Source organism: Anguilla rostrata, chromosome 5 (genome assembly GCF_018555375.3).
Source record: "Anguilla rostrata isolate EN2019 chromosome 5, ASM1855537v3, whole genome shotgun sequence".
Lineage (NCBI taxonomy): Eukaryota > Metazoa > Chordata > Actinopteri > Anguilliformes > Anguillidae > Anguilla > Anguilla rostrata.
In genome coordinates, this window is record NC_057937.1 from 42,508,214 (window position 1) to 42,523,450 (window position 15,237).

General features: G+C 43.1%; 1 protein-coding gene across 12 annotated transcripts in view; it reads right to left on the reverse strand.

The window, feature by feature from the left end:
- Nucleotides 1–15,237, reverse strand: part of LOC135255309 (diacylglycerol kinase zeta-like) — a 127,787-nt gene that overhangs the window by 82,717 nt on the left and 29,833 nt on the right. For 2 of the 12 annotated variants that reach the window (XM_064336310.1, XM_064336307.1), the window contains exon 2: nt 10,510–10,608. The exons of 4 other annotated variants lie outside the window; for them this stretch is intronic. In XM_064336310.1, coding sequence (XP_064192380.1) covers nt 10,510–10,608 — 99 coding nt within the window. Of the gene's footprint in view, nt 1–3,965; nt 4,301–10,509; nt 10,609–15,237 lie in introns of those variants that run through there. 6 more of the 12 variants (XM_064336303.1, XM_064336301.1, XM_064336302.1 and 3 more) reach the window with 6 other exon arrangements.

Sequence of the window (15,237 nt, forward strand, 5' to 3'; positions counted from 1 at the left end):
GCTTGCCACACAATGGGCTTTGAACCTGATTCGTTGGCAGTTCAATCACACAAAGATTCTGAAAGGTTTGGTCATTAAGTTCAGAATTCACCCGCAGACAGGCATGTCTACTGAAAAATCCTGTTGCTGCTATACAGTATCTCCAGTCGCCATGGAGATATAATTCTTTAAAAAGCCAGTAAAAGGCAGGGTTGAGTTGAGGATAATAGCAATCAAAATTCTAAAACATCATTATCTTCTCAATTTCTCTAATGAAAGAGGTTTTGGCCACATAAAATATGATGACAGAAATGCAAGGAGTGAGTTGTTTTGTTCTGTACAGCAGTGAGGTGGAAGCCAACCACCTAGAAACTCCATCTGAGCTTCCCGGAGATAATACATTTGTCTAGCCGTTCTTTCCCTATGGCACAGTTAAGCCCACATCATCTGCTGCTAATGAGCTTTTTCCCCTCTAAATGTTACTCATCAGAGAGCCAGTTGAATCCATGGAGGCATGTGGGTGTGTTATCAATGGCTCAGCATCCTGAAAGGTTCTCAGGGACAAAGATGGGACTTGGAGCAGACTTGGGACAGAAGTGAATCAGTGGGGATTCTGGGAAAATCTCATATCACGCTGTCGACTGTATCCTCCTATCCATATTATATTGGTGGTGAATCTCAGAGCACTAAATGCAGAATGGACAAAACTAGGAACATATAGCACAAATTACCTCAGTGCTAGTCATATCCACAATACTTAACCAAACCTGGGAAACTCACATTGCAACCAAGTCCTATAAAAATATTGTTCCACTCTCTGACTTGCTTTGTTTTTTTTTTTTTTTAAATACAAGTTAACAGTTATTAGCTTCTTATAACTTCGCTATCATATCTCAGCAGCTCTCTCTTATATATGGAGGATGAAAATCAGACTGTGTAGCTATAAGCGTGAGATTCAGTTTACAGGAGGACGAAAGAAACTAAACTGCTGCTCCATACAGTTTGTGGTGTACAGTTAGACTGAATGGAAGCCTATGCTATACTCAGAATGAATCACGTCTGCAACATAACATGAAATAAGAAAGCTAGCAGTAAGCAGGTCAACTGCTCCAGCCAGCAGTGGCAGACACAAGTTTCTTTATGACTTGTGAATGTGGGGAAAGGTACCAACGGCGAGCCACCACACGAGCAGAAAGAGAGCCCACAAACTGCTTTGACAGCGGGAACGTCATTCCCCTGCCAGTAAAACCTGCGAGAAAGGGCTATGACTAACAAACTCTCATTTAATCACTTAAACGGTTTTTCAGTTGCCTCAGAATTGGGAGAAGAGGTGTGGCTCGAATGCTCAAAACAGCCATCTGCTTTTTTAAGCACGGAAAAACTCCACCATTAGCATCATAAAAACACTGTTACTCAACAGCTAAATATTTATGTCTAATTCTTGGGCAAATAAGTCAATGGAACTTAAGACCATGTTCTTGTGCCCAGCGCAATAACAGATAAATTGGTTTAGTCACACTGCAAATGTTAAGCCTGCCCTTTCGTAAACAAAGCAGACACAAATCAGGACCAGAGTCTTCCTGGTATGAGAAACACATACTTCCCTGTCCTTAAGTGGTCTTAAGTATTACTGTACGTTGCACAGAACATATCTTGGGGTTTTGAAGTAAGCTTTCTGACCTTAAATCCCCCATCCACACTGCTTGGAGATGGAGAGACAGCAGATGTGTTGTGTACTCCAATATCTCTATACCCTTCATAAACATTTTATACATACCGTAGTTGTAATACCGTATGACAAAACTCCTTATAAAGCATGAGAACAGGAATACAAAAACCTCCTAACTTAGATGCTTAATTTATAATGGTTCAGTGAGTCCAATGTTGTTCCACTATGAAACAAGGTTTTTCTGACCTGTATTATACCTGTACAACTCATCATCCGCCAAAAGGTTATCGCTGACTGCTCGTTACCAGCAGCCAATCACCACAGATTAGCATTACCCTACACGAGGCATCTAACTAATAAAGCCATAGTGCATCACGTCAGCCAAGTTTGTTGAAGTGTTGGCAGAAGGTCTGGGTTAAATTACTATTCCCCTGGCCTGCCGCCCAGTTTTCCTTGGCGAAGACTCTATTTACACACAGTGCAGATCAATAGAGTGACAGGACTGGGGCACAGTACTGTTAATGTAACATACAGTAGTTAGGATACACCCCCTATACCCCAGCTTGGGAAAGAATTCCTAGGAAAAACATTAAATGTTACTGTGAGAATTAAGAAGATCCCATATAAAAACAAGACGAGGTTAAAACCTAGTACATAGCTGGACCGAACCGGCCAACGTCACAGACATGTGCACTGTAACTTCATTACTCAGTCAGTCAGTCAGTCAGTCAGTCACAGACATTCACGTTTGTAGGGCTGGCCCCCTGTTGCGCTCCAGCCAAAAATGACTGACAATCAAACACATGACAATCAGCAATATTCAAATATGCATAATAAAACTGGCACAATGTGTACCTAGTGAACCCTTTGGGAAACCTTCCGCCATTGGCAAATATGAAAAGTAAACTCATAGGAGGAACCTACATAGGACATCTTGCTACAGCCCTAGCCTGTTGACAGCCGACAATTAAAGCAGCCATGAAAAGAATCAAGGGCTACCAACACACAGTAGTAGTGCAAATCGACAGTTCAGCTGACAGTGGGCTCTGAGAAATGTGCATTCAACACACAAGAACAATATAGAGAGGATCTGTTTGAGAGAATGCATTTTATTATTTGATATTGAAAAAGAACTTCTTGTTGAAGGGAAATTTATATGACTCTGTCGGTTTTCATCTTTTTGTGCATTTGATGACTAAGCCTGTAGCTGTTAGGAAAGGAGCATGCCAATTTACGAGGGGAGAATAAGTAGAACATCACTTCTATACCCTAACTGGTTATTGCTGAAAATAGCTCAGAAAGAAAAACAGAGCTCTGTCTGTCTCCCAGCTCCCACACACAGACAGAGAAAGAGAGAGAGAGAGACAGACTTTTCCTTGAGGAGAGTTGGGGGTGGAAAGCAAAATGATCTCTGTTCTTCCACTCATTCAATCAATTAAATCTTTAATAGGCCCTAACAGTCCCTTAACCTGCTTGCACTTGATATTAATTGGAAAGAGAAAAATCGTTCAGACTTTGCTTCACATTCTCCCAACAGACCAGTCTGTTCTCACCCGTTTTAATTAACATGTGAAAGGAGTGTAGCCTCTGGTGAAGTTGTGATGCAAGGCACTTGTATATTTTTCTGAACTGGTAATTTCTATTTTCAGTGTCATGCTGCCTTAAAAATGTTGTCATCCTGCATGCATGTTGTCTTCGTGAATCAAGGAGACCCAACTGAATGAGAACCCCGATTTCACGCACAAGAAAAAGCTGAGAACTGTGGATGCCAGCAAACTTAAACCAGCCTGCATGCCATTTCAAATAACTCTCACCCTGAGAGATAGAAACAAACACTTAGATTTTTATTTATGGATAACCATGTCCATGTCAGATGCAAGACAATCCTGTAGTGTAACAGATGCCCATACTATCTGAACAGCTATCAAAACAAGTTAGATTTCTTGGAAAAAACAGATTGCTGGTTGGATTATTAAAAGAAAAAGCCAAGCCGGAGTTTCTCTGCAAACACTGAACAAGATGCAACGACCTCCAATCATATAAAAATGAACAGCTTTACTGTTCTTAAAGATACTTTCCCATTCCCACTCTGCTCTGTCTGAAAACCAGACCACAAGCGTAGTCTCTCCCAGTTTCATACTGAGCCACCCAGGCACAAAATCTCACCTCAGGTAAGATATGCACTATAATCCCGACGCCTTTAAAGCAAGGAGCCCAAAAAGACACAGTGCTGCATTCCTCTGTATGACTAAAATCTCACTGGTAAATGATACATTTTAAGACTGACAGAAAAGGCACAAGTCATTTTATATACAACCTGAGCGGTGCAGGCAGTGTATCATCCAAGCCTCCTCCCGTGGCGCGGCAGTAAGAGCACTGTAACTCCGTGTGGCAGCGAGGGGAAGTTGAGGGAGAGGGAGGGGACCGGTCTGGTTGTGAAGGGTGAAGCAGGTGACACAGCCAGCCCACTGTTCCAGGCTCGGTGAGAGGGAGAGAGCCAGAGGGGCGGGCGGACGGCACGAACGCTGCTGTCAAAATAGCTCCTGAGCCGCTAGCGAAGCACACTTCCTCTATAAACCAGCGAGCGGGTGCACACGCAAAAATAACACAGGCACACACACGCACCGGCAGATGCAGATGAGTATATGCATGCGCGCGCAATCACACACCCTCATCTCCACAGATTAACTCTGGCCTGTCTCTACAGCAACTGCACTCAAGTGTTCAACTGACCCAGCTGCCTTCTTAAACGCAATTCAATAAACTCACTTACTGCTCTCTTTCACCGGCTCACTTACATGATCTTTCACTTTGCTTTTATCTATTGTTCCACTTTCTATTACCCCTCCTTTCACTATCAGTCTCACTCACTCTCTCCCCAGGAGCAGCACACAACCTTTCTTTGTGTGGTTTTTCACAAACAGGCAGGCACACGTGCATACACACATGCACGCACGCACGTGTGCACACACACACACATCCTGAAATATTGCATTACTATTCACACGTCTTCCATGATGAAAAGTGGCGATGTGAAATCATTATTCAGTGTGCATCCAGCTACACAGTCAATAATACATGAGAGAGTAGGCAGCACTGGCACAGCTGTTGATGATCCTAAGCATCACACTTGACCTGCTCCTCTCCCACTGTGCCCCTTTGAGTTCCTGAGATTGATAACGCTACGAAAAGACAATAAAAAGAACTCCAGAATGGAGGCTTATGGGAGCATTTAGAGCAGACGCCCGGGAGAGATGGAGGGAATGTGTGTGCATGGCCATGACTGACCTACATCTGCCTCACCCTGAAGGAGACACTGCAGCTGTGTCCTCCCGCAAGTTATCACATCTCAGCAACTCCGCAGAAAACACGACGGCCTGCTCAACCTTCACAACGTGATGTGTTCAGAGGAGCTCTCCGCCGTCACGTCGGAAATTTTACAAACTGCAACCCCAGTTAAAACCTCTCTGCCTGAAAATGTCTTAAGTGGTCAGTGCGCTTTGCACCTTTTTAGAGAACCGAAAGGGACCCCAGTTTTTAGAAGTTTGCACATCCATACACAGAGCCACTGCAGCTCTGGAGGGACGGTGCTGTGACCGCAGTGAAGGCAGACTGTACACCAGGGGAAGACTCAGTGAGGCTATCATAGAGCCACGCAGTAAGGGCTACAGACAAGCCAAGTTCAATGACACTGTTTTTACAACTGTAATCAGCACATCATAAAAATAGCCGGGGTGCAACTTCCTGTTAGCTGTGACAATCCAGCAACATGACATTTGAGGGATGAGCTGCATTTTTTAAAATCAGCAGAAATGCTGAAAATGTACGTATAATTTTACTGATGCTCTTTCATTTGGAAAAAAATAAAGTTTAACAAGTGATATTCTGCAAAAGGGGCATCACACAGTGCCAAATAGCTACTTATGTTAAAATGCTGCGTGACCCTGAGTGAGCTCGGCTGAACTGACCCTACATTAAAATGGGTCAGATGTGTATATATAGTCACAGGCAGTGCTTTGTGTACAGACACAGGTGGCTGCTTCATACTGCCAAGCTGAGCTGTACTGGGATCAGCACTACACACTGTCTCACACTGCTTTCCAGCACGACTCGGCTCGTAAATCCAGCCCCACTTCAAGCAGGAAGCTGGATCCAATTTATCAAGGTTCTGGGTTGACATCGTGCCTTAAATTAAAATATACTTTTAGTATATAACTGGCAGATTGTACAAAACTTAGCCAACATTATAGTAATTCTAAAGTAACCTTTTCCAGCAGCCTAACATTACTGTCAGATAACGCTATGTATAAACGGAAGGAACGGATAAATAGCAAGATAATGGCCACGTTTGTCTGTATAGACTACATAAACACATTAATCAAGCAGTAGACACTGCTGTTTAGCAACCAAATATATGAAAGCCTAAAATATACAAACCACAAAGAAAACATTAACATAAACATATGTTACCCTACATTACAATGTTAGTACAGAGACAACGACAACAACAATCATAGCTAGTTAACACTGCTAGTCCATAGTCCAAATTCTAATTGCTTTGGTCCAGAAATAATATACCTAGCTCAAGCTCAAAAACAACACATCAAATCACAGCTGTGGGAACAAGGGGTGCTTCATGTGTGACAGCACCCCCATCTGGAAAAGGGATGGTGACTGGGGGTACGGGAAAACAGACAAAGTGATAAATTCCCCAAACAAATTACATGCCATCTAAATATTATTCGAAATTCAATGTATTGTGTCTAAGGAAAAATTTACTGCACTAGCATGACTTGATGTTTTTTGCCCACTCACAGAAGATACTATTGCATGAAGTTGTGTAGAATCACCATTTCCTTTATTCTGCTTTTGAAGTTGCTGAACTCCCCTCTGGCATTATCACACAAGCAATCATCACACACAGATATGCTTAAAAAAATATTTTGATGTTCATCTCAAATAACGCAAACTGGTCAGCACCCAAAAAGGCATGTTGCAATATTATGTAGTGCTTTGGTCCAGTATGTGCTGACAGATAGCGTGAGATGCCAGCAAGCCAAGTAGTCCCAAATGAAGTAAAGTAACCCCTGCTCAAGGAATAAAGAGCAAACCAGTACAGCATGTAGACACAGGCAGTGCTTTGCAGTACAGAGCTGAATGAAAGCGCAGGAGCTAGGGTTGACATAACAGCTTCGCAGCAAGTGGAGTGGTGAGATGGTGGGTTTGTGGTATTAGTTGCTAGGTGGCCCGGCAGCATGTATGCACAGCTGAAAGTATTTTCTGCATAGTTCCAACCAGGCTTTCTGCAGAAAGCGCTTATTATGTGCTGGTGCACCTGTGCACTTCCTGATGAAAACATAAAATTGAGGTTACATGCTTCGCGGCAGCCTCATCCTTCAGTTGCATTTTCTATTGCAGTGAAATCAGAAGGGTTTTCATAGATTCATGCCGTCTGTGCCCGGAAATGAAGGCCTGTGAAATCCTAACCACAAAGCAGAACCTGTAGAGCACTTAGTACACACATGCAGACCACAATAACCCTATCAGTATGACTCAAACTGCCCCAAACCAAGAGACAACTAGCCAGAAATATGACAGGATGGCTGTGAAAATGAATTCATCAAGACCCCCTTTCACACACAAAAAAAGGCCAATTTTATTGTGCCCAACACAAGACACAACAGTTGGTTGCATCAAGAACTAAACCACAGGACTTAACAAACCGTTATCTCTGTGGAACATGCAGCATTCAACGAGTCTCATCTTTGACTTCTTGAAAAGAGCTGAAAAATCACCTTCACAAGCTGGCGCTTGAAAATGAATGAAAAAATATATGATAAACAATAAAAAATTGCCATCAAATCACCACACAAGGCCCTCTTACAATGCCCTATTCAGCAGGGACACACACCGCACACTCAGCTTCTTCCTGCTGATATTTGAAAAAAAGCTTATTTATTCAGTTCTAATGGACGTCAATTGGCCTTTCTAATACATGTAACAAGAACTGACTGTGGGTTCCCCCAGCGCTAACCCCAAACAAATTCAGGCTCCAAGCACACCATTGTCTGCCAAGCATTAACTTTCAAGATTCATACGTGGGAAGATTCATCACTGGCTTTAGTGGATAGGCCTTTTTAATTTCAGAGCCTAACTGATGAGTATCTTCTATTTTCAGACTTGCGACTCTTCCTTAAAAGGCGCATGAGGCAGCCTGCGTACGAGACAGTGACGAAACGGAACACTGCGCGTGTGCGCACGGTGTATTGCGAACTTGTAGCCAAGAATTCCATACATGCAAGTGCATTATCAAGCCCTGTGTTTTGTGACCCTTCATTAGCATTCTGCGCGTTAATTCCTTTTTTTCATGCTTTGGGTGTCAGTCCTCTTCCTAGGGATATCTTTACAGGATGGCAAACCCCGGTCCCTCAGAGCCAGTTCATTGTTAATCTGCACTTAATTACAGCGCCCACTTACACAGTTAACTTACCTGACCTAGGTTCTTGGGTCTGAATTTGTTGCTGATTCTCAGGCGCAGACAACAACCAGCAGACCCTGTGGCTCCTTAGGACCAATGTAGGGAACCCATGTTTTTGGGTATCGGGTGAATTTCATCCATTTCAATGCGTTTTTTTTTTGCATCTCTCTGCTGTGGTAAGTACTATAGCCTTCATGCATGGCTTTCCCATGTGAACAGATGGCTATTAATACGGGTACAACCCCCACCCCCATTTTTCTTTTTTTGTTTAACTGAACTGAAAATGGCTTGATTGTTTTGAGTCACTTCAGCAGTCCTCCCAATAAGATAAAAGGGTCTGGCAGCTCCTCTCCAACACTCCCCTGCTATATCCAGGCATTTGATATTACCACTTCAAGGTCCTCAAGCTGTTACATTATGGATCAGTTAGTTTTAGCCAGGGGTTGAATTTGAATTTTAATTCTGAAAAGCATACAAACTTGGGAGATGACTGTAGCCCTATCTGCTCTCTCGTTTTCTCGTCCATATTCAAAAACTCATCACAATTATTAGCCCAATGTAACATTTATCCCGTCCTGTTTCTGACACCTCCAAAACACATGTGTGTGCTTGGGCCCACTGTTCTACGATTAAGTGTGCCCAAATATGGCTTTAATTGGCTGCTGTGCCTGCAGAAAAAGGAAGACAAGCAGTTTCTTGGCCCGTTACCATGGAGTGTAGTGCGGTAACCAGGCCCTCCGACACGCTACCGGCGATCTAATTAAAGTTCTCTTTTTAATTGAAATAGCCACAGCTTAATTATTCCCAGGGCTCATGGGCTGAATACCCCGCTAATGGAGACACATTAGTTTGATGTGAAGCACTATATTTATTCCTCCTGGAGATGGGGCCAGACGTAGGTGTTCTTATTTCCCCAATCTCCATTCGAATGCCCCAGATGAGGTTTGTTACCTCGGAAACGATGTATAACCAACAACAAAAAAGAAAAACCCTTGCAAAAAGAAGACCAGTAGCTCTAATCTCTGTCACCTACCAGGCTTAAATATCTATTCTCATAGTTAATTACTCAAAATAACTATTACTAATAAAACAATAATGGAATAGTGTGGGACACTGTGGGGTGTTTTATTGAATGAAAGAACTGTTGACTGCTGAGTAAAGCTCAAGTAAGTAAAGTAACCAAATGGGAAAATACACGTATGTAGTGGGCGAGTCTGTAGTGTATGCTTGTCTGCATGTCTTTGAGAGATGCATTCATTAACCACACCAAAGTACCAGGAAGTGAGAATGAGTGCAATGCAGGCCTGAGTCACGACCCCCTCTCTCCCCAAGTACAAGTAATGACAGTCCACTGCCCCAATTTAACAGTTAATGCTCATCTCTTGCTGCTTTCAACACTCCTATGGGTGTTCAGACATAGGTATAAACATATTCATCCAGGACCACGTATCTAGAGGAGAGATTTTAACGCAGCTTAGAATGAACATCTGTTCGCTCTGTATCTGTGCTTCTGTCTTCCCCTCCCCCTCCCCCATGCCAGTTGCAGATTGAGCTCTGAGAGAGGAGCTTGTGAAAAGAGCAGGTGGTGTGCTCACACATCCTCCAGTGTTTACTGTGAACGCAAAATGCAAGCTTCCAACTCCCACGCTTCATAACTGCTCACCAGAAGGAAGGTGTTGGATGACTAAGTAAGCTACAGAAGCAAGTTACGATCATGAGCTTTTTGAGGAAAATCTCAAAAAGCAAGAGGTTAACTGTTAACTGAATTTCCAAAGGTAACTTGAAGTGAACTACCCTGTGCCGCCAATGTGTATTAAGACGTTATTTGATGTGAAATCAGTAGTGAAGCATCTCCAATGAGCAACATGGTGGTGGGCCATGTGTTTGCATTTAGTTGTGTTCTAACCACTCATTCAAAATTAGTGCATTTTAAACTGACTGCTGTTGAGTATTTTCAGTATTTCCTTGCACCCATAAACCACTGCTTGATTTCAGTCTTCAAGTAAGTTTTCTGTATGGACATCTATTTTTTGTCATAAATATTTATTAAAAGCAGTTGATTCCTTCATTAGTTCTCTCGGTAGATTTTTTTTTCAGTGGTTGGAGCTATCCTTTAAAAGGTTTACCAAGCGATGACGATAAATAAAAAATGTGGTTACTGAGCCATCTGGTGTACAAAAGATGTAATTACATACTTCACAACTTGGTAGCCCTACTGCTTGAAAATGACCTAGAAAATGCCAAGCGCACTGCCCAGATGGTAATGTACTGATAAGAGAATGCCAGTCACAGTAAGGCACCAGCCATTGTAAGTAAGGGCCTGTATTAAATAAACTGAAAGCAGTCCTAAGCTGTCGTCTAACAGGTATATGATTGCGCGTACTTATAGACTGGAGCTTTATGCTTAATCTTCCTGGATCCGCCCCTCTGTCGGGGAACGCCAACCCAGCACGGGATGATTCCTTTGGGAGTGAGGCAAAGTCTGAGGGAAGAGAGAATTAACAAGGGTAGAAGGATGGCAAGGTTTTCATAGCTGGGAGGCACAGATCAAATGAGAAAATGAATAAGACACCAAGGGGAAGGGGGGGAGGGCTAATTCTTCTCTGACAGCTTTCTGATTGGAGGGAACATTTATTGCATAAGGCGAGAAACAATTTTTGTCCCTCACATGACCCTGTGACCTGTCCTCCAGCCCCACTTCCAGACTGGCGCTGGCGTTGCACGCAAACATATTCAGTTGGAGCTCAGCAGTTCCGTGCAGTTTTCCCATTTAAACTGCCCCTTGGTCACCCGGTACTGTCTGAAATAATTTCACCACATGACCATTTCCTTGCCTGTTGTACCAGTATTGTCATTTTAAATCAGCTAAATTATGCTTAGCTTCTCACTTCATGTAGTGAATGGACCATGGCTGTACAGATGTGAATGGCATGTGGAACTGTATTCCACGTACAGGCTGGTGATCCTGTATGAAATCCTTCAGAAGACCCAGTTAATTTACGGGCCCTTGGATAATGAAGGCTAAAGGGTAAATGAAGCCAAGTTCCAGCGCTAGTGAAACTGAGGGGCCCGTGTGAGGATGAGGGGAACTGGGCATGACCTTCGGTACATTCAAATAAACCCAATCCTCCGGGACAGGGCTGCTGCGTCACAGAGATATAAATAGCCCATCTGATCTGCTCTGGTGGGATGGGGGCCAGAGTCTGGGTTTCTCCTAAGAGCACGGTCAAGTTGCAGCAGGGAGTGAAGCCAGATGGCATATGCAGGCCAGCAGCAAACACACACAAACACACAGAGACACACATGCACACACACACACACACACACAGACTCACCAGACACACACATGCTCACGTACAGATAGAGGGAGTCACAAAGGATTTAAACACTTCTACCTTAAAGAGCATTGTGTTAGTGCCGAAGCAACGGACTGAGAGTTGCAAAGCCAAAGAGCAAGCTGTCCCATTGTGTCTGTTCATTAAATTGGCTTGCTGATCCTTCTGAAGATTGCTTCAGCGCTGTGCTCATAATGTCTACATTCAAACGAAAGGGCCGACTGAATCGACAGCAATTACAGAAGCCAATGACTCAGCCCTCGAAAATAGTAGGCTGAGTAATTTGCTTAATATGAAGCTAAATTTAGCTTTACTAGGACTATCCGTCTGTCTGGGCTGCCGGTGTCGTCACAGCAGCATGTAAGCAGACCCTTATCACACAACGCTCCCACAAAGCCTGTCACTCAATACCTCAGCGCTTGGCAGAGCCGCAACATAGAATCAGGCAGACGATTGATTGCGGTTCCGCACCAGTGACACTTTTGTCTGTATAGCAGTTACAGATAAATCAATAAAAGTGACAATTAAGGGCTGAAAATCTTTCTTCAAAGTCATACGAAACCGGGCCAAGAGGAAGCAGCTTGACAACATTGCTTGTCGAAACAAACTCCCAGTGGAGGTTAAACAAAATGGACAAAATGTAATGACCCACGTGGTTCATCAGGCTGTATTTAACAAGCGATACAAAAAGGAGGAAGTCATTCTGTCTCAACTCTGAATCTGATGTGAAAATGAGGGAAGCAACACACGCACAGAGGCTCCTCTGGCACCTGGTTTTTATATGATGTAGGATGCGGCAGCCGTCACTGGACCGCGATGAACACTTCGCCCTTTGTGCTTTCCAAGTAGACAGTATGAACAAGGGTTACCCACAACGCACATCATTCTTGAAGGTGTGCATTCCATACACAGCAGTGCGGTATGCAGTTATGCCTGAAGTAAAATACGTTGCTTCGGGGTGCAGTTCGCCATCTCCTGTAAGTGCAGAGACTGCCTTCCCTACAGATTTTGGGTCGGTGACAAAATGTTCAGTGAGCCATGATTTCATTCATAGCATCAGGCACTATAACACCAGGCCACATAGGAAAAAGCACAGCTCCAGATTTGGGCTTTTGGGCAACATAAAAGTAGTAATGGAGGCGATCGACACTGATGCTTCATGTCAATGGCAGCCTGAAGAGACAGGAGACAGCAGACTATGCTCACCAAAAGGGAGAGTGTCGGCTCCTCTCTGATTGGCTGAGGGGGCCCCGTCAAGTAGTGCGTGTGCCCAGAGATCAAAAGCGCTTATGCAAATGAGTCAAAGTCAACTCTCACCGCCACTCACACTCTGTACATGGTGCCATGACGCTGCGGGGATGTGGCGACTGGTGATACAGTGCTGCCGAAACCTTTTTCCGCACTGATCTCCGGTCAGTGGGCACCGCGGTGGACGGGCTCGCGGAAGGGAGGCAGAGGAATGCAGTCCCCTTGTCTCCGTGGGGCACAGGAAGGTGGGGCCTCCACTACGAGGCTTTTGGAGGCTGCAACATCTGCTGTGGATTCAAGTTTAAATGGTAATGCACTGTAATTACCAGGTTTTATGTTTCCGCCCTTTAAAAAAAAAAAAAAAGAAGACCTTTAAATAACTTCCATAATCAATTGGGGGGAAAAGTTTGCTCAAAAATCTCAAACACTAGAGGAATGCTTAAAAATGAAATGTGAGATTGAGCATATGCAAGTGTATGTGTATGTTTATGTACTGTGGGGGGTGGGCTAGTTTGAAAAGGAGTAAGTTCTTCTGTTATATTTTTGAGCCACTAGGTGGCTCAGTTTTATAGAAATAGGTCCTTTATAAAGTATAGTATAAACACAATGAAATTACATTTAACAGTTACTTGAACATCAGTTTTGTTTTCATCCATTATCTAGACTAATAAAAGGTAAAAGAGTACTGTCATATAATAAAAAGAAAGAAACCTGGTTAGCACAGCAGGTGTTCTGTTTTATTGTGTACTGGCTGCACAAAATTATGGGTGAGAATTATCTCACAGCACATGCACTGCTTGAGAACGAATCCTGGGGTGTCGAGCAGTTGGACAGAACTGCATAGCGTACATGTCTATGATATTACTGCCGTTAGGCGTGTGCACACAACTGTGCCTGTTTGTGAGTCGCCATTTTATTTCGTTGTTTTTTCCCCCTGCTGGAAACATAAAGAGGTGTTGAATAATTCATTTGCATTTATTTGATCCGCTCAGAGAGCTGAGGAATAATGGACAGCAGGGGGTGATATAGACATAAAATAAGGACATTCATACGTGAGGAACCACTGACACTAGGTGAAGGAGTTGATATACTGAGGGGGAGTATGCTACTTTTTCAAGAAAAAAGCATATCCTTTTTCTTTCTTTTTTAAAGCATCGGTATTGATACTCAGTATTGGCCAATTATTTACTACAGTCCTTCATATCAGAACCAGACAGGCTAAAATCCCATGGGTTTTATCTTTAATAACAGTCATAAGCACAATAATTAATTAATGCACAGCACTAGTTTAACCAGTGCAGCTACTGTTACTTACTGCTACTATACCACCATGGTCTGAATATTTCCCGTTTTATAGGGAAAGTTCACTTTTAGTTAAAACAAAAAATATAATTTCTGTTTTTTCTGTATGTTCGAGACCACCCCTGAAATCCGACGGGAGATAAAAACACTCTGTGCCACCTCTGCTTGAGTCTGTGCCATACTTTGGCCATCCCACTCAAAAACGCATGGAGATGCCATTGGCTGCTTGAGAGCAGAGAAGGAAAGTACAGGCACAATAAATAAATAACAACTGCAGCCTAGATCCCAAGGGGAGGTGTTATACCTGAGTAATATCACAGTTTTGGACTGGGCTCTGTAGATTTTCTCTGTTATGGGTTAAACAGTATATGTTAATCAGAAATCAGATATTTCCGTAACTTAATTAATCAGGTGTCCGTCCATCATACAAATATTAATCTCTTTTAATTTGGAATTTAAAGAAGATAATCCACTCCCTGAATCAGTTACCAGTAACTGTACTCTCCGAGGCGAACCAGGTTATAAGCAAAAGCATTGTTTCTGTGTTCAAGCCCTTTTTTCTCCAGCAAAAATATTTTGTTGATGATTTAATATTTTCTCATTTAAAATAAGCATTCAATATATTCATATCCATCCCTGTAATAGCCATTGTCATTGGCACTGTGTGAGAGACAATTCCTTTGTACAAACCACTAAACAAATGCAACAGTTATTTAGTAAGCCTTTAAAAAATCCTATTCACAGGTAAATTTTTATTTGACTGTGAAACAAAGCAAAATTAGTTGGGGGCTGAAAACCTTTTTAAGGCACTGTAAACACAAACAAACATATACTCAGCTTTACAGGAGAACATGTTTACATCAACCGAAAACATGCAGTCATAGCCTGAGGGTGGAAGTGCAAAATATTATGGCAGTTTGCAGACTGTGGTAAACTCTGGACGGCATGACCCTTTGACCTGAGCTTTTTCACCAGAGGAAGTCCTGTTGTGAGTGGATCCACATGAGCGTTTTCCTGTCAGCTAGCCGACGCGTGTGCACTTCAGTGAGGGGCAGGAGGGAGGCAGAGCGGCTTCAGTGTGAGTGGAGGTGGGAACTGAAACCTCTGACAGCACCGAGAGCACCAAAAAAGAAACAAGGGCACAAAAATATTCTACTGTTCTTACTTTCCAGAACCGTTGTGGGCATGTTATGTAATGTGTCGTTATGACGATACGACATTCCCCA